Genomic DNA, 27,318 nt, shown 5'->3' with positions numbered 1-27,318 from the left:
AGAAATATATGATTTCCACTGCCGATAAAAGTCTTTTATTATTTACTTTAACAAGTTCAGGAATTATACAACCTGAAATGTAAAATTAAGTAATTGATTGTATGTTTATTTTTGGCATCAAAATAAAAAGAAATCTAATGCAAGCGTAGAGGTCTTATAACTACTGATAATAAGCATGCCTTGTTTCATTATATCTTTAATTGACAGCCTAGAGGAGAGTCACACATCTGCATAACAGTACAGTAGAGGAAAAAGGAAGTGAGAGACAGAAAATGAGATTCCTTTCACAGTGGCCAATGAGTGATACTGACGGCCTCACCTTTTCATCTTAAATTACACAAGAGACAACCGTGAAGAGTAACATAGAGAGCATACGGAGAAAAATGACAGTAAGGTTCACTGAGAAGGGGAACCAAAAAGATAAAAGAAATAAAAGTGTGTGATGGTAAGCCAGTCTTCATCCATCAGTATGCATTATCTGATAACCCAGAGCAGGACTTCTGCTGTCTATTAGACAGAACACATCTCATATACAACGTGTCTTTGGATGGATCTCCTGCAGAGAATTAATTTAGGTTTTCACCTTTGCCTGTCTGACCTAAAGAAAACAAAATATGCAAATGAAGGGCAAAAATCACAAGAACTCATCTTGAAGAGACGGAACTTCTCTCCGCTTTCTAAATTCATGAAATGTCATGTGAATATTCGTTTTGATTTCCTATTGTTAATAATCTAATATGACTGATGAAGTTGCCATTTGAGAGTGCAGAATGGTAAACATCCAAAAATACAGGTCCACCAGCCTTAAAGAAAACCTGTCACCAGTTTTGTGAGTTATAAACTAAAGTTAGCACCTTAAGCAGCTTCTGTGCTGCATTCTATAAAGGTGCATGTTATCACCTGACTCGCCCCTATACACCCCACAAACACCTTCTGAAAATCTCCAGCGCTGTATGGTAATCCTTGGGTCCGGAACGATGGGCATCCTTGGTTGCGGCTTCTGTCCCTCCTCTGTGTGCTGATCACCGTTTTCTGCTGATTAATTACATGGATGACACCTCATGTATCATGCACATATCCGGGATAAATCTCGTGCCTGTACAGATACATTGCCACCTTGTCCTACAGCGAGCAGCGCCAAATTGATAGGTGCGCATGCACAAACTGACAAAGTCTCTGCACAGGCTTGGGCAAGCTGGTGATTTTTCCCGGCGATGCAGATGATGTCTCCTGCGTCATCCACTTACATAGGCTAAATCTCACTCCTGTGCAGAGACTTCCTCGTTTTGCGCACGTGCACCTATGAATTCGGCACTGCTCTCAGTAGGGCAGAGCAAAGTGCAGCTGCATGCACAAAGTCTGCACAGATTTTGCCCGTGCCATGGATGGCGCAGGAAAAGTCACCTACGTTAATCATCAGCAGAGGATGGCGATCAACACGGAGAGGTGGGATAGGACCTGCAGTCGATTGGACTGGACCCAAGGATTACCACACAGCGTGGGAGATTTTCAAAAGGTGTTTGTGGGGTGTATAGGGCGAGTCAGGGGAAAACATGCACCTTTATAGAATGCAGCACAGGCATTGCTTAATATGCTAGTTTTAGTTTATAACTAAAAAACTGGTGACAGGTTCCCTTTAAACATCTCTGAATATACTGTTCTATGTCATGTTACCATTATAAATACCACAGAGGTGACCCAGTAGGGGGGTTAAAAAATCCTATTATTATATACATCAAATAGAGGTGCTAGCATGATGTCATAAAGTACAGCTTCTTATTATAGCGCATGCAATTACAGACACTGAATAAACTATAATGGCACCACAGCTGAGAAGGATGTATTAAGCTGGCACAATGCTACTTACAATGGGATACAAATGTATCACTCGTAACTTGCACCCAAAAATTAGAAAATTGGTCCTACTAAGATAGATGATGCTGATAAGTTCTAGATCATAGGCTTACATGGCCAGAATTTCATGTGCTTTCTTAAGCTGGGTTTACACACTGCAACATCTCAAACGACATCGCTGTAACGTCACCGTTTTGGTGACGCAATAGCGATGTTGTTTGCGATGTTGCAGTGTGTGAAACCTATCAGCGACCCGGCCCCTGCTGTGAAGTTGTAATCGTTACAAATCGTTCAGGACCATTCCTAGGTCCTTTGTTTCCCGCTGTGCAGCATGAAGTTTCAGTGTGTGAAGACTTTGCAGCGACTTTGTTAGCAACTTTCCTTTCAAAAGGCTGCTTATCAACGTCCCCAACAACCAGCTAGGTCGCTCTGCAGGTCCGGATCACTGTTGAGTTGTTGGCCAGGTTTGCCTGTTTGAACGCTCACCAGAGACTTAGCAGAGACTTAGGGAGGTCGCTATTGCGTCACCAAACCGGTGACGTTACAGCGATGTCCTTTGCGATGTTGCAGTGTGTAAACCCAGCTTTAGTCTAGAATCCAACTTACCCCATTATCAGTGAGATATTTATTCTAAAAGCCTGGACACATTGCATCCAAAATACTGCTTATTTCACCCAACTGTATAAAAACCTCATTGTGATCAAGTTACTGTGAAGCCTTTTTATGACATTCATATATATATTACCAGCCACACACATATATATGAGAAAAGAAAGAAAATGCTTTTTGCATGAATTTTGATGCCTGCAACTAATACCATTCATTTTACCCTTTGCTTCTTTTAGCTTACTTACCTAATTTTCAGTCTTTCAACTCCTATCGCAGAGGAATTGCATGCAAATAAGAAGGAGGAGACAGTAAGCAGATAAATCAAAAATTTGAAAGGAAAAAAGCCTAAATCATCAGTGCATGATATAAGTTTAGAATCAAGGTGTTATTGCCAGATACATGGCACAATTAAAGGGAACCTGTCAGGTCAAAAAAGCGTTCTGACCTACAAGCAGGAGCCTGTGTGAGCTAGTAACCCCTTCCTACCCATCCCTGTGTTGTTAAATTGTGTAATACGAAAGTACTAAAATAACGTTTTATTACTTTCATAAGTCCTATGTAAATGACAGGGTCTCTAGTCCCATGGGTGTCTCATCACCCTGTGGGCGTCTACATGCTTTCCATGGTATCACGCCTCTGTGGGCGTGATACCATGGATTTAGATCAGCGACATGACCGTTACTACTTTAGAATCTCGCGTGCGCGCGCTTACCATTCTTGCCGCCTCATCCCGGCACTTGCTTCTTGGCTTCTGACGTGCACTGCGCATGACCTGAAACACAGACATCTTCTGAGCATGCGCAGTGGTCAGAAGCCGACCAGCAAACACCAGGATGAGACGGCGAGAATGGTAAGCGTACACACGCGAGATTCTAAAGTAGTGGCGGTCACATCGCTGATGTAAATAAATGGTATCATGCCCACAGGGGTGTGATACCATGGAAAGCATGTAGACGCCCACAGGGTGATGAGACGCCCATAGGGCTAGAGACCCTGTCATTTACATAGGATATATGAAAGTAATAAAACGTTATTTTATTACTTTCATATTACACAATATAACAACACAGGGATGAGTAGGAAGGGGTTAGCAGCTCACACAGGCTGCTGCTTGTAGGTCAGAATGCTTTTTTTGACCTGACAGGTTCCCTTTAACAGAAATTATGCATTCATTCTGAACAACGGGCATGACACACCTACAGTTTGTAAGGGCCTGAACGGGTAGTTACTCCCTGTCTGTACATTTATTTGTCTGTCCATTTGTTTATCTGTCAGTTTAACTGTTTGTCTATCTGTCCGTCCATTCCTATCTATCTGTATAACCAACCATCTGGTTTGTTTTACATGCAGCTCTCTAAGGAGGACTAAGGAGGACTAAATGGCTACAGTAACTTTTCTCCTACTTTCTGGAAGTGATGATATAAGTAAGCCAAGTTTCAAAAACATTTATAAAAAAAAATAAAAAAATAAATAAATCTACCCTATCTGAGTGAAGCATCATCAGTCTCTGATTCCAGCGATGTGTCACTTCATTTGATAAAATCAATGTTTTCTCTGCTACAGATCTAGCAGTTATTTGAATGTAGAGCAGGATGATAACGAGTGCATTTATATGCTGGACTACCAGGCAGCATGTAATCTCCTGATAATTAAACATTGATTTTATAAAAGCTACACTACGCAGTCGAGTAAGTGACACATCACTAGAATCAGGGTCTCTTTTCCTTCATGACGCTGCTCTCAGATTAGGTGGCAAAAACCTGGTGATAAAGTCTCTCTAAGGTCAGTAAAGATGAGCGGAACCAAACAGTAAAGTTCGTAACACAGATTTTAAAAAAAATGTATTCGAGTTTGGAGTTTGGGTGCTTTATGTATGCTAACCACTCGAGGGAGCATTGCTGTGCTCGGGTACGCTAGGTGCTTGGCCCAGTGCAAGCTGCTTGCAGTGTTTGAATAGCACTCACTGGAGGTAAAATCAGCGTGATCAGATGTAGTGTGTACAAAGTGTTAGTGTATGTACAAAAAAAAGAAAAAAACCTCTATCCCTCTCGGAAATATTCTGTTTATGACTGGCTGCATGTGAAGACCCAATGAGACCCATGAGACCCAAACTGCCCAATCAGTGACTTTGAATGAGATTTAGGTTAAGTTTGGGTCCAGAACCAGCAGAAGCTGAACTTGAACGGGTCCACTCATCTCTAAAGATCAGGGAAACATTAATACACAAGAAAACAGAGAGATGGCAGACGTTAGCCAGGTAGCTTCAAAATAAATACTTGAAGGAAAGACTTGCAAACAGCAGTAATGGTTTGCCATAAAACATCATCATTGCCACACCACAAAAATTACTTGTAAGTGTATGAGGTCTTTCATCACTGTGGTTTCATTATGGAACTATATCAATGCTAAACTTTCTATAACACTTCTCTAAAGCGACACTCAAGTTTAAATTAAAAGTTTGACTTTACATGTCAAATACATAGCCAAAACACCTTCTTTTGAACAATTACGGCACTGTTCTTCCTTCCTGGAGCAGTCACAAGTCACAAGTAATATCAGAGGCAAGTGCTAAGGGTGTGTCTGTATCATCTAAAAAACTATTCATAGAAGGTTATAGAAAGTGGCTACCATCTTGGAAAGATGCAAACAGAGCAGAACAAAGGAATGGCACAGATTCATTCAATGGACGGGCAGTGCACCATCTATGTTGGTTACACTACTTCACTAGAGATGAGCGGACCCATGGAAGTTTGATTTGGCGGGTACATCCAGACTTTATATACAGTTCAGTTTGGGACCTGGACTTGACCTGAACCCCAATGGAAGTCACTAATTGGGCAGTTGGGTCTCCCACATGCAGCCAGCCATAAGTAGAACACTTCTGGGGATGGGTTTCCCTTTTTTTGTGTGGTGCACACTACCTCTGATCATGCTATTGTTACCCCCAATGAGAGCCTTTCAAACACTGCAAGTGGCTCGCACTGGGCTGAGCACCGAGTGTACTTGACCACAGTGATTTTCCTATGTAAAACACCCAAACTCTGTGTTTTTGTAAAAGTCTGTGTTTTGGAACAAACAAATGAACACCGAACCTTGGGTTCGCTCATCTCAAGGTCACATGTCAATGTAGACTAAAGAGTTGTAAAATTCCTGGTGTATTAACTTCAATTATTTCCCAGCATGTAAACACCAAGTCAATTGAAAATGAAAATGGGCTGTTGCAATTTACTATATACTGTATATAGGACAGATAAAGCAAAGTATCTATCTGCAGAGTTACTCAATTTCAGATTAGTTCTGTGTATGCTAATCCGAACAGAACTAAAAACAAAATCTGTGCAAAACTGCAGAAAAACTTTTTTGTTGTATTGTGTGAATAGACGTAAGTAAAATAAAAAGTGAAAGGAAAACAATAAAATACGTTGTACTGTATGAATGAACGCGTGCGATCTTACATAGCTCTATTTTTAGCTAAGCTCTACAGTGTGAGAAGGACATTTAAACAACTAATTGTCAAGATAAGGAGGTCAAAAGGCTCCAGGGAGAGACATTTTTTTATATCTGCTCCAAATTTACACAATCCTGAGTGCAAAGTGACAATTGAATCTCTGAATTTACATTCATTTGTTTAACTCACAAAGTCTGTACAAAAGATGTCACATAATAATAATAACAATAATAATAATAATAATAATAATAATAATAATAATCAACATCATCATCATCATCGTGGAAAGATAAATCACATACAAAACCCGCTAACAATAAGAATTTGATTTCACTGACTAGCTGATATAATTTTCTATTAAATAGAGGCTCATATTCCAGCCTTGTGAAAGCTAAGCAATGGAAGCGTTAAACTCTCTCAAACGTGTCCTGAACTGTGTAATAGATTTTTCGGCTGTGAGAAATAAATAAGGAGTTTAATGCCGCAAACTAAATTGAACAGATATTTACAATTTAGTGCATTATTGCCTAACTAATAAATCATCCAAATAATAACTAAGTGGAAAGGCAAGGCTGGGACTCCGACATGTCACAAGCTGCTGCTGAGCAATTTTAGCAGAGCTTAGCTTCCTCTTGGAGCACATGTTATAGGTCATTTCAAATTAAGGATTATTTAGGATTTTATCTGGATACCATTATTACATGCTGCAGATAGTGGAACAGAATGGAGGAATTATTTTATTTGTCATTGCTAACATTTAATCAGAAACTGAAAAGTTGAGAAGATTTCCATCACAACTGCAATATGTCTGAACATGAGAATGGTGGAACCAAGCAGTCCAATATATAGGTCTTGTCTCCACAAGTATATAGAAGTGTACAAACATACAAATGTAGCAATGTTGTAGTCCATATTAATTACTTTAATTTATTATACATTTTTTTTCTACATATACACAGATACAGAGTCACACAAGAGTTATTTCCCTCCAATCCAACAGAAAATGGATGTAATTAAACATAAAATTTCCAAAAGGCGCATGTTAACATGTGAGCTGGGTGTGAACAATCTCCACCCCTACCAGCTATATATGAGACCGCTCCATAGAGCATGTGAACCAAGAGACAAAGGAGTTTGATGGTCAATAAAAAGTACAATATTTATTAGAACAATAGATGGTATCAGTACAATGATGACATAACACAATATAAAAACACGACACATACAGTTATATGGTGGGAAAGAGCACACTGGGTAGCAAACCATGAAGAGACAAGTTACAAAAGAAAAATTCTGAGTCCCTTATATATAATCATATTTTTTACAAGAAAAGTAGTACATATACAGAGAAGGGAATACAGAATTACACACCAAAGTGCTAAGTGCTTAAAAGCATAGCTTAAGTACTGAACACGAAACGTACGTCGAGGTCTGAGGCTACACCTGGAGAATTCTTAGAGCAATTCTGGTTTCACCTTGAGACTGACTTTCTATACCTTTAAGCACTTAGCACTTTGGTATGTAATTCTGTATTCTCTTCTATGTATATGTACTACTTTTCTTGTAAATTATATGATTATGTACAAAGGACTCAGAATTTTTCTTTTGTAACTTGTATCTTTATGAGAGTTTGCTACCCAGGGTGCTCTTTCCCACCATAAAACTTTGTGTCGTGTTTTTAAATTGTGTTATGTCATCATCTTTGTTTGTTCTGATACCATCTATTTTTACTATTGTTCTAATAAATATTGTAATTTTTATTGACCATCAAACTCCTTTGTCTTTTGGTTCATAGAAAATGGGTGTAATCTCCAGCAGATGTTCTTCCTTAAGAGTATTGGATCTAAAGGACAGCCTCATAAGATTACACCACAGTGCTCTATGGGGGCTCCATGTGCTGCTATGTCCATGAGCACTAGAAATTGATTATTAATTTTGATTGAAGGAATAAAATAATAAAGAGTGAACTATGCCCAGTAAGTGCAAGACTTTTATGATACTTTAGTGTTATCAATCTGCACACACTCCTGCATATACCCTAAATGCTTGTGGATATCTGAAGATCACTTGCTGCAAACTCTTGCTTAGCTCTTTGTCTAAATATCAGGTATTATCTGTGCTAAGATGCTTACATGTGCATTCTTAGAGATGGCTTTGCCAATCATCCTGACTCCGGAAACACATGCAAGTTTGACTCCTCTAAGCATGCAATAGTTCCCAATAGGGAGGAAAAGGTTTTTGCCAGGCAAAGAATTTGGTATGTTGAATTTCAAAATGTCAATCTTCAATTTCCCTGCCATTTGCAAGATGGACACTGCCCCAGATAATTGGCGATTTCACCCAATGTTCATCTAATGCGTATAGCCATCCTTAGACTAGGAAACCCTAGTGTAACTGTATCAGGACTGGAATTCTTTACCATTCCAACAAAGCTACCTACTTAAAATTGCGTAGTGATCCGTCATATCACTAAATAAGCTCTGATTAACTAAAGCGGGCTTTACACGCTACGATATATCTAACGAGATGTCGGCGGGGTCACGTCGTAAGTGACGCACATCCGGCATCGTTAGTGATATTGTAGCGTGTGACAGCTATGAACGAGCAGCAATACTCATCTTCTCATTCATCGTTGACACGTCGCTCATTTTCTAAAAATCGAACATCCGGTTGTTCAATGTTCCCGAGGCAGCACACATCGCTCCGTGTGACACCCCGGGATCGATGAACACAGCTTACCTGTGTCCCGCCGGCAATACGGAAGGAAGGAGGTGGGCGGGATGTTTACGTCCTGCTCAACTCCGCCGCTCCGCTTCTATTAGCCGGCCGCTGTATGACGTCGCTGTGACGCCGAACGTCCCTTCCCCTTCAGGAAGTGGATGTTCGCCGCCCACTGCGAGGTCGTTTGGAAGGTAAGTACTTTTGACGGGGGGTTACAGAATTGTGCGACACGGGCAACAAATTGCCCGTGCCACACAAACGATGGGGGCGGGTGCGATCGCAAATGCGATCGCACGATAAATTGTAACGTGTAAAGCAGCCTTAAGGCATGGACTTATGAAGACCTTTAATGGCACATATCCTTTAAAGGGAAACCGTCAATCAAAATAAAAAATCTGACTATATTGCACATATTTAGTCAACATCACTGCGACTCTGCCTATAAATCATATTTTCACCATAAAAATTACAAAATAGATTGCAATTCTAGACTTTATAATGTAGACTTTTATTGGAAGTCCAAGATGTTCTCCTTTCCCTATATTGCCTCTAAATGTAACAGTCAACCACTGCAGGCCTATAAGAAAGCTTTGCATGCAGAAGCCCGACCAGCACCATGTAAGATGACGGGAGGTTTGCCTTCAGTTCTGAAACTTACAACATTTGGTCTCCATATATCATACTTGTTTTTCGAGTACATTCTTCCAATGCTAATTTATATTGAAATCTAGAGAATTATGGCAAGATGGATCATTCTATTCCCAGAGGCCACTCTCCTTAAGAAATACCATTGGTATAAGGTGATATATTTGGTTTATGTTAACAATTAAGTAGGTGGTACACCAAAATGATATCCACATGAATGCCAAAACCTAACTTATGCACTTGTAAAGGAAATCACTGTGCTTTGACACCTTTCTATCACAGTCAATGTTATTTTTTTTTGGCAATTGGTGCTACATTCTACAGTACAGGAGGCATTCACTACAAGTAGAATAAAAGCGATTCCGGCAGCAAAATAGTAAAGTTCTTTACAGTTAGAGAAGTCAGACTGTGGAATGCCCTACTGCAAGAGGTAGTAATGGCAGATACTATAACAACTTTTAAAAAAGAGCTGGATGATTTCCTCAGTACACACAACATTGTCGGTTATAAATTTCTTTGTGACCATTTTTTCCTGTTTACTTGTGGTCCTCCAATTTTGGTGGTTACTAACCATTGAAAGATTCACAAGATCTATAGTTTTGTAGATTCTCTGTTTAGGCAACTTGCTACTACAATTTGACTCTTGCCAAAGTTATTCAGATTCTTACACTTGACTATAATTTTTTCATCTAATTAATCTAATTTACCAGTCGTACACACGAAAGTAACTGTACATCACAGTCAGGGAACCTGCTGTGACAAAACATTTATGGACCAATTCATTAAGACTAGTGTTAATAATTAGTATTAATGAAGGGGCATATAGGGATAAGATGTGCTATATTAATTAAAAGGTGCATGGCACCTAATGAATTTGTTTCATCTCAGTGGGCCTTGCTAGCTCCTTCTCAATCATGCTACTTTAGTTAGGCACTGGAGTAGCATTCATGGTATAAGATACATCACTGTTGTGGCATAACTTTTGGGGAAATGGGAGGTGGGCTGGTGCCATGCCCAGTTCCACATGCTTTGATGGAGCTAGCCGAAACTAGTGTGGAAACGCCAGTTGTAGTAAAAAATATTCGCAATTTCAAGTTGCACAAAAAATTTTCAACTTTTAAACTGGTGTGATCACTTTCATGAATCAGCCCCTTAATGTTATTCCTTTCACCTTTCTAATGCCATGATTGATAGGAGTGTGTTTGTATAGTGCAACATGAAAGGAGGAACATCAACTGGGACTTCATTATTGCTTAAAGTGGCTGTCTCAGCTTTTAATATGGGCCAGCTTCATTGCCGCTGCTATACACCAATGCTGCAGAGGCCTATATGTCTGTTCCTGCAGCATGGTAGAGCAAAGAGTTTATGCCAAATGTCAAAGGCCAAGACTGCACCTTTTCCCAGGTAGGCAAAAGAGTTTTTGAAGACAGAAAATGTAATAAGACATTGTCTTTACTATTTGACCTAATTTCAAATGTCTTATCCGTTTTCTAATATAGATTTAATACCTGTGTTGCTTCTATGAGCATATCTCTGTATGGGTCACACAATCATTTTCTTGTTGATCAGTCACTGCTTCTGGTCAGCTACTTCTGATTTTAGAATATGAAATAGACAAAATAAGAAGACCACATCACGAATGATAGTGGATCTTTCTTTCAATCCTTCTAATGATGAATATGGAAAGGATTAGATCTGTACTATCACATTACAAGAAGGAAAAAAAGGGGGGATTCAGCTCACCCATTCCAAGTCCATTAATAGTGGTCAGTGCACGGGCAAACAACAGTCCAGCTTCTGAGTAGTAGTTCCAACAGAATTCAAAAAGAGTTGTCCAGCACCATCCGATTTGACGTTTTAATTCACGTCATCCTTCTTCATTTCATAAGAAAAAACTTTTATTGTGCATATTTAAAATCATGCTTAAAAACACATGACTTGTCTTACGCATTTGAAGCTGCTAAGAGCTCTTACTCATAGCATGCTAACGTTTTTAGCACCGTCACCAGTTTGAGTAATTGGTTACCTTGAAGGTCAGGTGACAATGGAAGTGAACGTAAATAGGATGGGGCATTCCTTTCATATTAATTCAGTCTTGAGGATCTTGAGTACCCTCATAAAAAGGGGGATACTGTCACGCATGAATCATGTCATTACTTCTCCTCATGTGACAACACCAATCACCTTAAAATAGTCATGTGTTCCATCAGATGACGCTGGTTATGCAGAATCTACATTTGCATATTTTCCACTGAAAAGGAAGGTTACTCTAGTAGCCTCTGGAGCCTTGCTGCTGCTGGAACCCTTGTGTTAGTGAATCCCTGCTGGTGGAAGAAATGTAGGCTGCAGTCCTGGTGTATGACTGTAGCCAAGAAGTTGATGTTTATCCTTTTATGCATTCCCCTTTTTGTTGACCTTTCCTCATTTTTATTATTGTACTTGTGGGACTAGTGCTCTTGCCGGCCATCTCATTAGTGAGGGGTGAGTTCAGAGCTAGCAAGGGACTAAGTAGCTTGCTCGTCAACAGGGTGAAAGAACCCGTATATGGAAATTAGGGAGCTTAGGGTACAGCCTTATGTGAATTCAGGTGGTGTCCAATCCCTGTTTTCCCTAGTTCCAGGGCCCATGATTGTTTTAGTGTCCCGGCTATACCCTTGTTTGCGGTGGCGCTCATGGAGTATTCCCTCGTGTCTGGAGGAACCCTGAAAGTCAGCGTGACAGGAGCACAGGAGACACAGAACTAATTACAGGCAGAACTTGAGCTGGATATAGGCAGACTGGAGCAACAGACTGGACTAGGCTAGAAACCTAATGAGTTGTTCAGGCCCCTCCCAACAGGAGACAAAGTCTTAAATACCTGGTAGCTTCCAGTGATATGCTAGGAACACCTTTCTAAGGCCCCTTTAAGAGACTAGAGCACACGTAGCCTAGGTTAGTGATCTGGAAAACCCATGAAGTGTAAGCATCCCATGCGATCTAGGGGCCTAGGGACCTCAGCAGGATCGAGGAGTCAAACCACACATGGGCAGCAGCGGAGCAGAGATGGGGACTGCACTACATGTAGGTATTAGAAAGGAGTTGTCCACTACTCAGACAATCCCTAATCAATAGCTACATTCCCTCATGTAAAAAAAATAAAATCCTCTACTCTCCTCAGGTGAGGCTTCTTATCATCAATGTCAAATCTCCTACTGCAAATATGATGCTGTTATGCCACGTGAGCCCTGCTGCCTATCAAAGTCCACTAATCTCTCTCTTTCTTTGGATGAAACTAACATCTGGAAGAAGAGCTTTCTTTGCATGTCACGTGGCATAACAGGGTCATACAAGCCATGGGAGACCTAACGTTTACGATACAGCTCCAACACCTGAGGTGAGTACCGGATATTTTTATTTCATAAGGGGAGATATAGCAATTGAGAAGGAGTTGCCTGAGTAGTCAACAATCACTTTAATTGTTATTGAGTTGGGAAAGTAGCTCGGGATTGTTACGGTTGCTGTGGCTCTGGAGACTATGTCCGGATTTCTTGCTACTGCACATGTGCAAGCGCTGGAGACTAAGTCCTATCTTGGAGCCATTGCACATGTGCGGGTGACATCATCGCTGACACGAGGTCACATGTCTCTGACACCTTCTAAGCTGATTGGCCACTGGTCATGTGCTTGTGACACGAGGTCACATGTCTCTGACACCTTCTATGCCGATTGGTCGCTGGTCATGTGCTTGTGACGCTTTGCTCGGTGGTAGGCCAGCGTGACGTCATTGCTGTCATTCTGGCAGCGGATTGGCTTTGGTGTGCTCCATCTTGGATGAGGCACAGAGTCTATATAAGACCCTGACGCACGCCGCCCGGTGCTCAGTCCTCTTGGTTCATGCATGAGGGTAGACGCCCTGTGCACGTCCCTCTAGGCATCTCTCTGTCTATGTTAGGTGAGCGCTACCGGCAGGGTAGCGTTCTTATACCTTATAGCTTCGGCTGCAGTCCGTATCCTTACCTCTTAGTGGAGCGGACATAGGCAGGTGCCTGAGGCACATGGTCCGGCTGGGCCTTGTGATTCTACTCGTAGGTGGACGTTGCCGCTAGGGTAACGTTCCTTAAACTGCGTCTGGCAGTTGTTCGTATCCTCGCACACTAGGGGAGCGAACAGAGGTAGGAGCTTTGTGCAGCTTATGCTGCTGTCCGTCTCTTTTGAACCACTAGAAGAGCGGACCTAGGCAGGTGCCATATCTAGTGGTTTGTGTCCTCGCACACTAGTGGAGCGAACGCAGGTAGGAGCTTTGTGCGGCTTACGCTGCTGTCCGTCTCTTTTGCACCACTAGAAGAGCGGACCTAGGCAGGTGCCATATCTAGTGGTTCGTGTCCTCGCACACTAGTGGAGTGAACGCAGGTAGGAGCTTTGTGCGGCTTACGCTGCTGTCCGTCTCCTGGCACCACTAGAGGAACGGACCTAGGTAGGTGCCATTTCACACTCACTGCTTTTGTCTCTGTGATCTTTAACAGAGACCATACCACACACCCTCCAAAAAAGGTAGGAATTGCTTTATTTTCTAATTATATTCCTCTGTGAGTTTAACAGAGGTATTGCACTCTGCACTTGTGCTATTATTTTTTACAGTGGCACACTTATATACCCCTTATCCTCTGCCATAGTCTGCAGCAGAGTCTTTGCACGGTGGACCCTGACTGTCTGACATTCCTTTAGGTTTTATTATCAGACAGCCCCCCGTAACATTAGGACTGAGCCAAGGGTCTGGCAGTTATGGCAGAATATCAGCAGTTACACCGTTACATACAAGTACTTGAGTCGCGGCTCAAGAGTATAGAGGATAAACCTCAGACCATGGTGACATCTGCACATGATCCTCGACTTGCTCTGCCAAACAGATATTCTGGCGATGACAGATCATGTCGTGGTTTCATTAGTCAGTGTCAGATACACCTAGAGGTCAACTCTTCTCGCTTCTCTACGGAGAGGTCCAGAGTAGGCTTTATCATCTCCTTACTTCAGGACAAAGCCTTAGAATGGGCGACTCCCTTATGGGAGCGCTCTGATGTGGTTACTCTGAGACATCAAGACTTTCTTGATGCTCTTAAAGCGGTATTCATGGGTCCGCAGGTTACTCATGATGCGGCCCTGAGACTCTTAGATCTATCTCAGGGTTCGTTATCCACTAGTTCTTATGCCATTGCTTTTAGAACTCTAGTGGCAGAACTAGATTGGCCAGAGAAGGTGTTGATTCCTATCTTCTGGAGAGGGTTGGCAGGCTACGTCAAGGATGCCCTTGCTACTCGTGAGGTCCCTGCTTCTCTGGAGGACTTGATCACAGTAGCAACGAGGATCGACGTACACCATAGGGAACGTAGACTCGAGGTCTCTTCCTCACGCCCTAAGCATCGGGCTATTCCAGTTGTTGAGGGTCCACTACCATCTTCCTCAGCATCTGAAACATCTCCCACTCCTATGGAGTTAGGTCATACGTCCTCCAGACTACGCAAGTCTGGTCCTCCTATATGTTACGTATGTCGTCAGGCTGGGCACTATGCCAACAAGTGTTCTAGTCATCAGGGAAACTCCCAGGCCTAGTAACCATTAGAGCGGGGTTACTAGAGACGTCTTCTGCACCCTCTAAGTGTAGTATCCCAGATCAGCTCTCATTCTCTGAGAATACATGGCCTATTATGGCTTTTGTGGATTCCGGAGCCGACGGGACTTTTGTGTCCTCAGGATTTGTAAAGGGACACAATATTCCCTCTATCATGTTAGAGGCGCCTATTCCTGTCCGTGTTGTTAATGGGACTAAGTTGTCTGACTCCATTACATTGAGGACAGTTCCCTTGCGCCTTTCCCTGCCTCAGGGTCACATAGAGGAGTGTCACGCTCCCCGGGTCCCCTGCGCTGCTCCCCGGCTCACCTGTCACGCTCCCCGGCTCCCCTGGCTCGCTCCCTGGTTCTTCAGTCCGGTCTCCGCCGCTCCCCACTCTCCAGTATCCATTGCCGGCGCTTCCTAGGCGTTCTGGTCCCCGCTCCCGGCGCCCGTCGGCGTCTCAGCCCCAGCCCGGCGCTGCTGCTTCCTCCTCCCAGCTTCCTGCTCTGGCTTCTGGCACCCGGGCCGCGCGCATGCGCATTAGGGCGCGCGCGCGGTCATTGACCCTTTCTTAAAGGGCCAGCGTCCATTGACAGGAAATGAAGCACACAGGTTCAGGGTATAAAGGGGTTGAATGTCCAAGTGGGCGGGGCCTGATCTTCGTGTTTCCCAAGCTAGGAGTCAGGTCTCCTTGTGTCTCTTTGCCATACTTACGTATCTCTCTTCTAGAGCCGATCCTGCCTCGCCATCCGGTCCTGCCGAATCCCGCACCCCGAACGCTGCCTATCTGCCATCCTGACAGTCCGTACCATCTCTGACCCCTGTGGTGACCCGTCATCTCGCTCCAACGGTTCCGGACTCCGCCTGACATCATCTCGGCTTCCGAACCTGAGCTCCGTCACCCGAACTACCATCAGTGACTCCGTGGTCCCAGGGACTTCTCCATTGTACTCTTGTGCACGGACTGCCCTGCTACCTGTAGTGCTCCAGCTACCGGACCCCTTACCATCATCAAGGAGTTCGGCCCAGTGGATCCACCTCCTGGGTCTGCCCTTCCACCTGGCCCTAACAAGGAGATTTCTTTTCTTGTTTTGCCTGAGGGTATAGACGACGTCCTTCTGGGTCTCCCATGGCTTCGGACTCATGCTCCTCACATTGACTGGGAGTCTGACAGCATTATTAGTTGGGGTTCGAAATGTCAGTCCCAATGTCTTCCCTTACCACCTAAGGTCGTTGCGGTTGCATCAACTGATCTCTCTCCCATACCTACACCCTATTTGGATTTCGCTGACGTGTTCTCCAAACAGGGTGCTGAGGTTCTTCCACCCCATAGGCCGTATGACTGTGCCATAGACCTTATCCCAGGTTCGGTTCCACCTAAGGGCAGGGTTTACCCCCTGTCGATACCTGAGTCGGAGGCCATGTCGACCTATATAAGAGAGAGTTTAGAGAAGGGGTTCATTCATAAGTCTGTCTCTCCCGCGGGAGCTGGGTTTTTCTTTGTTCGGAAGAAAGAGGGTGATTTGCGTCCCTGCATAGATTACAGGGGTCTCAACGCAATCACAATAAAGAACAAATACCTGTTACCTTTAATTTCGGAGCTCTTTGACAGACTGAGGGGAGCTCAGGTTTTTACGAAGTTGGATCTGCGGGGTGAGTATATCTTGGTACGAATTCGAGAGGGTGACGAATGGAAGAGTCTGAGGCACATGGTCCGGCTGGGCCTTGTGATTCTACTCGTAGGTGGACGTTGCCGCTAGGGTAACGTTCCTTATACTGTGTCTGGCAGTTGTTCGTATCCTCGCACACTAGGGGAGCGAACAGAGGTAGGAGCTTTGTGCGGCTTATGCTGCTGTCCGTCTCTTTTGAACCACTAGAAGAGCGGACCTAGGCAGGTGCCATATCTAGTGGTTAGTGTCCTCGCACACTAGTGGAGCGAACAGAGGTAGGAGCTTTGTGCGGCTTACGCTGCTGTCCGTCTCTTTTGCACCACTAGAAGAGCGGACCTAGGCAGGTGCCATATCTAGTGGTTCGTGTCCTCGCACACTAGTGGAGCGAACGCAGGTAGGAGCTTTGTGCGGCTTACGCTGCTGTCCGTCTCCTGGCACCACTAGAGGAACGGACCTAGGTAGGTGCCATTTCACACTCACTGCTTTTGTCTCTGTGATCTTTAACAGAGACCACACACCCTCCAAGTAAGGGAGGAATTGCTTTATTTTCTAATTATATTCCTCTGTGAGTTTAACAGAGGTATTGCACTCTGTACTTGTGCTATTATTTTTTACAGTGGCACACTTATATACCCCTTATCCTCTGCCATAGTCTGCAGCAGAGTCTTTGCACGGTGGACCCTGACTGTCTGACATTCCTTTAAGTTTTATTATCAGACAGCCCCCCGTAACAGGGATGCTTTTCATATACATTTATCTAATCCAGTTCTAATTTTAACAACTGAACCAGCAAACATGGCTGCATCCTGCACCTAAGCCATTAAAATATTGATTTTATCACTTAAATTTTGGTTTTAAAGCAACAAAAATGGATAGGTCTGAAGGGAAAGAAATACTGAACTTGTGAATCCATATTTTATGTGAATCCTGGGTCAATATAACAATTTCATTTTTCGCTAGAGGTAGGCTTTCCTCAAGTTTTTGTGATGCAGGCAGGGTGATCATATAAGGCGGTGGTGAACAGAAAATGCATGCAGACAAACATCGCAGTATTCAACAGTAAACATCACTATCTGTTGGTTGGATAGAGCATGAGGAAACTGAAGAATGGAGAGTGTTTTTTCTCGAGGGAAGGGATTAAAGGGGAAGCCGGGGTAGGTGACAGCTATGGCGCAGTTACAAAATATAAAAGGCCAGGACGGCAAAGGAGAGGAGGAGTTGATACCAAGACTTGGGAGGAGACAGACATGTGAGCAGCAAAGCAGCCCCTGATACCCGCCATTACCTTAAGACCTGACCCTGGAGAAGGCCTGAGTGACACTGATTTCAGGTGGACACACATTACCGGCCACTGACTTCAGGAAGAACCCCAGCTGATAACCAGTTTAATTCCACTGTCAATCTATGACAGCGGGGTGTAATATGTGCTGGTGGGGAGTGCATCATTCCCCGCTTTCTTCAGTGGCCTCATGATGTGATTGTGGGGTGGCGGTGAGATGTTATGACAGCTCTTGGAGTGCTCTGTAGAGCAGAAGCAATCAGATGATTGCAGCTTCAAGTAAATACAAAAAAATTGAGAAAAAAAAAGTTTTTGAAAATATGTAACCCCCCCCACAAAATTTAAATCCCCCCCTTTTGTCTTCTTGAAAATAAAACAAAAACCCCCACAAATTTGGTATCATTGAGTTTAGAAATGTCCGATCTATTAAAATATAAAATAAATTAATCTCATCCATAAACAGCGTAATGAAAAAGAAAATTCAAAATGCCAGGATTGTTTATTGGCTGCCGCAATATTACACTAAACTGCATTAAACATCGATCAAAACATTGCATCTACCTAAAAATTGTATATGTAAAATGTCAGCTTAAGGCGCAAAAAATAAGGACTCACACAGTCTCAGAACCTGAAAAATGTAAACGTTACAAGTCTCATAAAATGTAGCCAAAAGTGATTTATTTAATTTTTTTTGTTTTTTTTTAAAAAACCTCCGTTTTTTTTTTTTTTATTAATTAAACAACAGAAAAGCTATATGCATTTGGTATCTATATACTCGTACTGACTTCAAGAATTACACAGCCATGTCAGTTTTACCATTTCGTAAACATGTTAAATAAAAAAAAAAATAATAATAATAAAAAAAAAATATTCTGGAGTTGCCGTTTTTTAGCAGTGTCATCGCACTTGGATTTTTTGTTTTCCAATTTTCAAGTACACTCTATAGTAAAACTAATAGTTTTATTCACAAGTACAAAAAACAAGCCCTCATATGGTTATGTCAATGGAAAAAAAATTATGGAAATAGGGGAGGAAAAAAAGAAAACGGAAAGCTGAAAATTGACGGGTGGTGATGGGGTTAAAGAGATCTATGTGTCAGTTGTCTTATAACTAAGTGTTCAAGCTATCAAAAAATGTCGCAAAGAGTAAAAACATAGCTGACGATCATAGCGCTAATAGTAACGGGTTAATGTTCCCTTTATTTTCCTTCATTAATACAAATTAAGATGGCATCCTCATCTGCGATCAGTCCTGCTGCACGGGGCACTCTATATTCACTTTTCTTTTCATCTTTGATATCCATTCTACAGTTTATCATTTATTTCTCACCTAATTAGTTCTTATAATTGTAAATGCTGAGATGTTATGGAGATAATCAAAGAGCTAATTACCACTAGCTCATTCTTACAATATGATATGACACTAGAAATTGTATTATTACTAAAGTGTACTGCTTGCATTCTCGCTGATGAGCGCAGAGAGGAAGATCTGCAATGTAATTTGGCATCTAACTGTGCATTGTACAAGGACATTTTAACAAAACCAGACATTCATGTTTCAGAGTGTTTGTGCTGGCAGAAAAAGAAAGGGAGAAATAGACATTTTACATATCTGAACAAGTGCATAATGTACGGGAAATAAGCAAAACAATGGGTAATCACAGTTCACATTTGTGCTCGTATTTTGACCTTCTTATGCCTATTCCTCCCATCAACCTATAACAAGGATTTTAAGAATTAACGCAGAATGGAAAAACTGCAGTGACAAGAAATAAGGACTTTACAAGAAAAGAGTAGAGACAAGATGCGACAGGTAACTGCTTATGTTTAAGGCACAGACAATAGATGGAAATTGAGATGCCGTGTAACAATTCATTCTACAAGATTTCCCTCTCCCGGAATTTAGGCTGATGCCATCATTCAGGCTTAAGATCTGTGTTGCATTGTCATACAGATTGTTTACTTCGTGTAGAAGATACTGAGCTCGGAGCTAATGTGGGAAGAATATAAAATAACAAGGCTGAGAGAGTAAACCTACAATTTCATTCCTCCCAAGAAGATGCTGACGAGACAAGGATATTTTAAACTTTCACAAAGATATCCACAGAAATAAGTGTGCATCTTACAATTTCCATTCATACTGTACAAAAAAATGAGAAGCAACTACAGTGTGGAGAATGAAAAACGGCATACCAAGCTTCAGAGATGAGGGGGTGACTTCAATTTCCCCTCTTAGAGGCAGGTGCTGTGAGGGCAACTCTGTTTCGAAATGGTCAGGACTGAGACGATCTGTGATGATGGATGAATCGTCTTTTCTGTTGGATGAGTCCTGTTCATCAAATATGGCAATAAGCTGAGAAAAAAAACATAGAAATTGTTAAACAAGTGCCACTTACACAGACAACAAACGACAAGCTTCAGGAAATGACATGCACAACCATAATCAGTTCTAGAAATTATGTGCATAACAATATATAAGATGACATAGCTAATAACTTCTCAGCAAGGTTTCACACATGTGATAACTAGCCACTTACTGTAAATTACTGAGTAGACACAGCAGATATTTTTTTTAACTTGTCAATTAAAACAGCAGGTAACCTTGCCAATAGCTGTACATGTGCTAATCTACAACTAAGATCAAGAATACGCTAGCTGTTACAGGGAACCTGTCAGAGTAATGTCTCCTGAACCACATGCAAAAGGAATCAGAGCCAGGCTGTGAAACTGCAGCCAGGTATGTCCTCTGAAATATATTTTAGAGAAAACATGGTTTGAAGAGCTGGCCGGGGACTATCGTGGGATGCCTGACTAGTTGGTCCCTGAATGCTTTCTCCCTGCCCTGATCCAGGTGACTGACAAATCTCTCACTATGTCCACTGATAAGAGAGAACTGTCTATTAATGGAGTGGGTGAAGAGAAGCTGGCTGGGGACCGCACCAGACTAGTCAGGTTTCTCCCTATAGTTCTTGCCATACGTCCACAGATAAGAGAGAACTGTTTACAAATGGAGTGGGTGAAGAGAAGCAGTCTGGGGACTATACCAGACCAGTCAGATCTCTCCCTATAGTTCTTCCCATATGTCCACATATAAGAGAGAACTGTCTATCAATGGAATGGATGCAGAGAAGCTGTCTGCGGACTAGTCAGGTCTCTCCCTACAGTATGAGAAATTCGGGGCCTCCTGCAGACTGGCAGTGACCTCTGTAGCCTTATTCTCTTTGGATTACTTTGGAACTTCAAGGATTTATTTTGAAGTAATAAACTAGTGAACGAGGGTGTGTGGAGGAGTCTTTACTCAAATAAACTTTTTTTCCTTGTGTCTTTGTCTTTTTTAACTCTATACTTGCCTGGTTAGTAATGGAGGTATCTGATAGATGCCTATCCAATATTAACCTCTGGACTTGATTGTCAGCTGTCAATTCACAGCTGACATCAACCCCACAAAAATTACCCTAATTGCGACTGTAGCAGGGCAATTGTGAAGAGCTAGTTAAAGTGCCAGAATTGGCGCATCTAATATGATGCTCCATTTCTGGGGCGGCTGCGGGCTGTTATTTTTAGGCTGGGAAGCGCCAAATAACCATGGCCCTTCTCACCCTGGTAATACCAGCCCCCAGGCTGACTGCTTTACCTTGTCTCGTTATCAAAAATAGCGCAGAGCCTAAGCCTTTTTTTATTTATTTAAGTAATTTTAAAAAACGTCATGAGATCCCCTCTATTTTTGATAACCAGCCAAGGTAAAGGAGACAACTGAAGGTGGCAACCTGCAGCTGTCTGTTTTACTTGCAGTGGTTATCCAAAATAGGTGAGCGTCCAAGCCTTTTTTTCAACTTATTCCATATCCACATTTGCAGGGCATTTGCCTCATTTTGCCTCCTTTTGCAGCCCACTAAACCTTACGACATCCATTTTACAGCCATTTTACAGCACACAAATTCGGGTCAAACTAAACTTTTAACTAAAGTCCGGCTGAACCCAGTGAACCCAAACTTCTACGTGGCTACTCATCCCTAGTCTTTACTGCCCATAACAACCAATCACAGAGCATCTTTAATTTCTTATACTGCTAAGGTAAAATGAAAGATATGTTATGATTGGATGCTATGGACACCACCACACTCTTTGGAAGCTGGGTATGAAATTTTTTCCTGCCCACAGCAGCCAATCGCAGCACAGTGTCCTTTAATTTCAAACCAATCCAATGATACCAAAATGATCTCCCAAAGGTCACGCAAAGGGGTCAAAATATGCAAAAAAAAAGCCCATGGAGTCAGTGTCAGTGAAAAAATTGTATGTGACAGAGTTTTTTTTCGATATTTTTATGTCTTTAGAAATCATCTTTTACTTTTCAAACAGTTTAACCTTCCAGATCAGTGATTTTTTTACTGCTTAGCACAAAAAGTAGAAATACTGTTGTTTCAATGTATTTTTAATAAGAAAGCTTCTTGTCCATGCAAATTAAAACTGTGCAAAAAACCTTCCTGCATGAGAAATAAACATTCTTAACAAGTAAAATGTGCCTCTACTAATTAAAGACAAAAACCTATGATCACAGCTTCGACCCGAGATCACAGTACAATGGAAATGTTGCAAATAATGGATTATTCCGGCTGTCACACATACACAGCTAATAATAATCTATGACAACTGTATAAAATAGATGATTTAGAGACTGCAAAAACAAGTAAACTAGAAACAACAGATATTTTACAAGGAACATAGTTTTCTATGAACAGCTGTAGGAACAATAGAACAGTAAAGTATAAATAGCAGCTCAGCCCCCCACCAATGCTGAGAAGGGGGTCCCAAAGTTTTTTTGTGAATAGAATGGAAGTGACATTGTGTGACCACTGTTTTTTCATTGTGTATAGGAGTGGCGACCAACCTGGCATGTTATAAGGGCCACATATGAACTATGACTTCATTAAAGACTGTGAATTACTTTTAGTGTTCTCCAATAAACAACACTTATCAACTATACATATGATAAACACTAATTTTATGATCACTGGGTGTCCAGCAGCTCAAATCCCCATCATTGCTGAGAAGAGGTTCTTAAAGTCATTTTTTGTGAATAAAGTGAAAGTGAGCATGTGCGATCACTGCTTTTTGTTACTGCTAATAGGATTGATGCTTACACGTGCTCAGTATAGATTAATTCACAGAGTGGACTTTGGGCCCGTATTCTTCTGATTAATGGTGGTCTCATCAGCTGGATCATACACTTAAAAACTACTCTGTAAATAGGTAATAGAGGTTATGAATGTCAGCCATGTTTCACCTAAGGTGACCACACATGCAGTAACTCTTTATGATATCTAATGAAAGATATGAAAAAAGTAGCAAAGGTATAGGCAGTAGCTAAGCTACTTGGGGGGGGGGGAAAAGGGAGCGATTACCCAGAAACCCCCAAACTCAGGGGCCCTCCTAGAGCTACTGCCACTAAAAACTGTATCCGCTTACGCAGCGCCAATACAGTTAAACTCTATGGTAGAGCAGGGAGACACAGTCTCCCTGCACTACCGCACTCTGTTCTATAGATAGGAGGTTGATTCAGGTCTGTGGTCTACAGAACAGCAAGGAGACTCATGGACAAGGCAGGGACATAGAAAGTGATGATGTGATGTGACTCTGGGTGCCCTGGCACAATGACATCACCTTGTTGGTCTTGTCTCCCGCCAGACTCCCCAAGATACATGGATAGGTTGTAGAACACGTTTTAGGTTTTTTTTCTGCTTGTGGGGATTTCTGGGGGGCATGATAGTATGGAGGGAATAATGGGGGCCATATTACATTGTGGGGAAAATAATAGGGGCCATATCACACTGTTAGGGAAAAATGAGTGCTATATTACAGTGTGGAAGGATACTGGGGCATATTACAATTGGGTGATATTCTGAGTGCCATATGACAGTGTGGGGGAAACACTGTGTCCATATTACAGTGTGGGTGAATACATTGGGCCATATTACAGTGTGGATGATACTGAAAGCCATATTAAAGTGTGGGGGAAATAATTAAAGCCATCATAGAGTATGAGTTGGGCTACTGAGAGCCATCACAGAGTGGGAGGCTCCTGGGGGCTGTCATACATTTGGAAGGCTACTGGGGGCCATTATACAGGGTGGCTACTGGGGGCCATCATACAGTTTGAGAGGACGGCTATGGGGCCCATAATGCTGTGCATACAGAGATGTGTATCTTTCTATATAAAGCTGTGGGGGGCATTATACTGTGGATTGGGGTACTACATAATTAAGGGAACTCTGTAGACATTATCAAATATTAAGTGGGCACTTTAGAAGTATTATTGTTATAGGGGCACTCAGTGTACTGTGACTGTGAAATGGGCACACAGAGGCCATTATTACTTGCTAGGGAGCAAAAATGTGGGCATTTGTCGAGGACAATAGCATGGGTTATTAATATTTTTATCAATGGGGCAATTTTACCATCTAGAAAGCACAAACGAGACATTTACTTTGTAAGTGGCACAGTGTAGGACATTGTTACACCTCGTGGCTCTCCTGTGGCAAGGAATGAGACAGTCTCCTTGCCTGCCACAAGCGCTCCTGCTCAGCAGCGCCGAAGGTCTGCCAGATTGCGCAGAGTGCAGGAGAAACCTCCTCAGAGAGGCAGCACAAGGGTGACACCTAGTGGTACTCCTGTTGCAAGAAATGAGGCGGTCTCCCATTCCTTGCCTGCCGCAGCTCCTCCTGCTCAGCAGCCTCGAAGGTCTGTAAGGTTGCGCAATGTGCAGAGGTTTGCTGCTCAGGGAAGCAGTGAGACTCCCGTTATCTCTACACATTGTGAGACCGAGGATCCCGCCTCTATTTCCCAGAGGCAGGAGGGTGAGCATGTGCTATGCTTGGTGGATCCTGATTCGCCCACTGACGTCACACGGCTTGATGACAAGGCTGGTGACGTGGTGAATCCTGCCTGGCCAGGCTGGGATGTCGTGGATCCTGATTGGGTCAAGTCCGTCATCTCCGCCTCGCGCCCGCCCTTGGCTGGAGCTACACCTCCTTAAAAGCTCCTCCTGCCATCATGGCGGCGCGCGACCGTCCTTCTATGTTTGGATGTCTGGCAGCGTGCTGCCACGCCACTGCTCAGGCATTATCTTCTTCTGTGGGCTTGGCCCTTGCTGCTTAGGCAGCACCTGGTTTGCAGGCCGTGTCCCTGCCTTGCTGCTCCGGCAGTAGCTCCTTCTACAGGCCGTGTTCCTGTCCCAGGTGAGCTCCTCGAGTCTCCACTGGACTCACCTGGTTATTGAAAGCACACGTGCGTGGGCACCTCTGTGCTACCCTCGTGCCATATTCTCGTGACTTCCACTGGCACACGTGCGTGGGCACCTCTGTGCTTCCCCGTGCAACAGGTACACCGAGCCGTGTGATCCCTGCCATACAACCCACACGGGTTAGGGCAGACCGGTGTACATAGATCGTCTGTGACATTCCAGACGATCGCTAGCAGCAACCCGCTCACTCTTCACCCACCATAGCAGCGGTCCCTTACACCGCACAGTGGACCTTGACCGGCGGAAGCTGTCCATTCCCCATCTTGGCACGCTTCCCCGGGTCCCCCTCGTAACAGACATTATGTGGGGTATTAAGAGGATCAGAAATAAGGACACGTACGACAGCAGTGGTTCAGTATTAAGGTATCAGCAAGATGAGGAATTTGTGTAGATTGGAAATAGATGGGGACGGTGCTGGAAATTTGAGAAGTCAAATGTGTCTTTGTTGTAATCTCTGCAGTCATGACTGTCATATCGGTCTGGGGTATATGAAAAAGATGGGAAATGTAAAATTAAAAATCGGTGGATTTTCCTGATGAAGAAGTGAGGACACATTTCGAAATGCGTAGAATAAAACCACCTAAACGTTAGTAGTTTTGGATTTGTGTCATTCTTACACAGCGCAGAAATAGTTCCACCTTGATTCAGTTCCTAGTATATAAAATGTAGAATAAACAAAAGGTTTAAGACTAAATCAATACCAAACAACTCCTTTAGTCGCCTCTTATTTAGAATCCCTCGCTGCATATAATCTCGGTGGTAAAGTGAGAACAAGGAGACAGGGAATGTTCTAACTTGTTTATTTGCTCAGTGAATTTTCCCGTTAAACTTGACCCGGACAAAAACTGGCGTAGGACTGGACAGCTGAAGATAAGATAACCACTCTTCTTACACATTATTAAACCTCAGGTTTCTCTTAACGTGTCATCAGTTGTAAAAGTGACCAACTCATTACATGAGATTAGATCATAATGTGTCTCCAGACCCCAGCAAATGTTAGGAAATGCTCAGGTCCATGTGATTGCGCTGATACAAATCTTTAGTGACAGGGTTGCATAGAGCAGATTTAACTTCAATTTGATCCTGAAGCACAATATCTTACTGTCTAGCAAAGCCTAATTAGTTATTTTCTCGAATAGGTGCCAGGCAGTTATTGTTCATCTGAGCAGTTCACCACTTGTAATTAAAATGAGCTTTATGGCTAATGGAGAGCGCAAGATAAAGCACTCAACACACGAGAACACTCAATCAGAAAACTATTTATTGCTGGCTTTATGGATTTATGTATTTTGCCTAGCCACAAATTATTTAAAAAATAAAATACTTTCTCCATTTAAAAGTAATGGAATAACTCTGATTATAATTAATTTGTAAATGTGTATAGAAGTCATAGCTAATAGGATCTAACAGAGGAGTTTAGCAGTAAATATAGTAATGAGAAGCACAATAGTGGTGTTGCACAGCTAAATCAAAACCTTGCTGGGTACTAGGAATTGTGCAAATCGATTTGTAAGACCCAGTCTAGTGGCTGTAGCCGTAATCTGTGGCAGCAGGAGAGGAGCCCAGGCGTATATATGCAGGACATGTTTCGATTGCTCAGCCTGGAGCAACATGATGTGTGTCACCTCGTAAAATGACGTGGCACCAGGACAGCTTATCAAAAGAGGAGCCATGGATGCTTTCAGGTAAGAGGAGGTCCCCAGGTATCTGTCATATGGCCACAGATTACTGATGTGGTCTCTGGACAGGGTCCTACAAATCAATGAGCACTATCTCCAGAAGGCACTGCATAGGTAAACCCACCTTTGAACACCCTGTTGCAGTTTATATACAGAAACAATCCCTTCACTAATACATTGGGATAGAAGAAATGGTCTAAAAAAAATTTAGTTTTTTGTGTATATCTTGATTTTATGGCTCTTGAATATATATATATACAAATATATATATATATATATATATATATATATATATATATATATATATATATATATATATATATATATATATAAAAAGCACAGTTCATAACTAGAGTCCTTTAACCCCATCCCAATTGGGACATCTTTGCACTTTCCCCCCCTTCTTTCTTCTAAGAATCAAACCTTTTTCTTTTTTTATTGAAAAAGAGGTATGTGTTATGATTCAGGGACCGAGGAGGATCAAAAAATGCAGAATCCCAAAAAGGTAACAGAGTGGCTGGAAACTT

The 27,318-nt window shown here is 42.5% G+C and overlaps 1 protein-coding gene across 5 annotated transcripts in view; it reads right to left on the bottom strand.

Moving 5' to 3' along the window:
* PARD3B (par-3 family cell polarity regulator beta) overlaps positions 1 to 27,318 on the bottom strand; it is a 1,965,757-nt gene that overhangs the window by 1,657,031 nt on the left and 281,408 nt on the right. For all 5 annotated transcript variants that reach the window (XM_075317687.1, XM_075317688.1, XM_075317691.1 and 2 more), the window contains exon 3: positions 20,006 to 20,165. In XM_075317687.1, coding sequence (XP_075173802.1) covers positions 20,006 to 20,165 — 160 coding nt within the window. The remainder of the gene's footprint in view (positions 1 to 20,005; positions 20,166 to 27,318) is intronic.

This window comes from Anomaloglossus baeobatrachus, chromosome 7, assembly GCF_048569485.1.
Source record: "Anomaloglossus baeobatrachus isolate aAnoBae1 chromosome 7, aAnoBae1.hap1, whole genome shotgun sequence".
Lineage (NCBI taxonomy): Eukaryota > Metazoa > Chordata > Amphibia > Anura > Aromobatidae > Anomaloglossus > Anomaloglossus baeobatrachus.
This window is presented reverse-complemented; position numbering and strand designations above follow the sequence as displayed.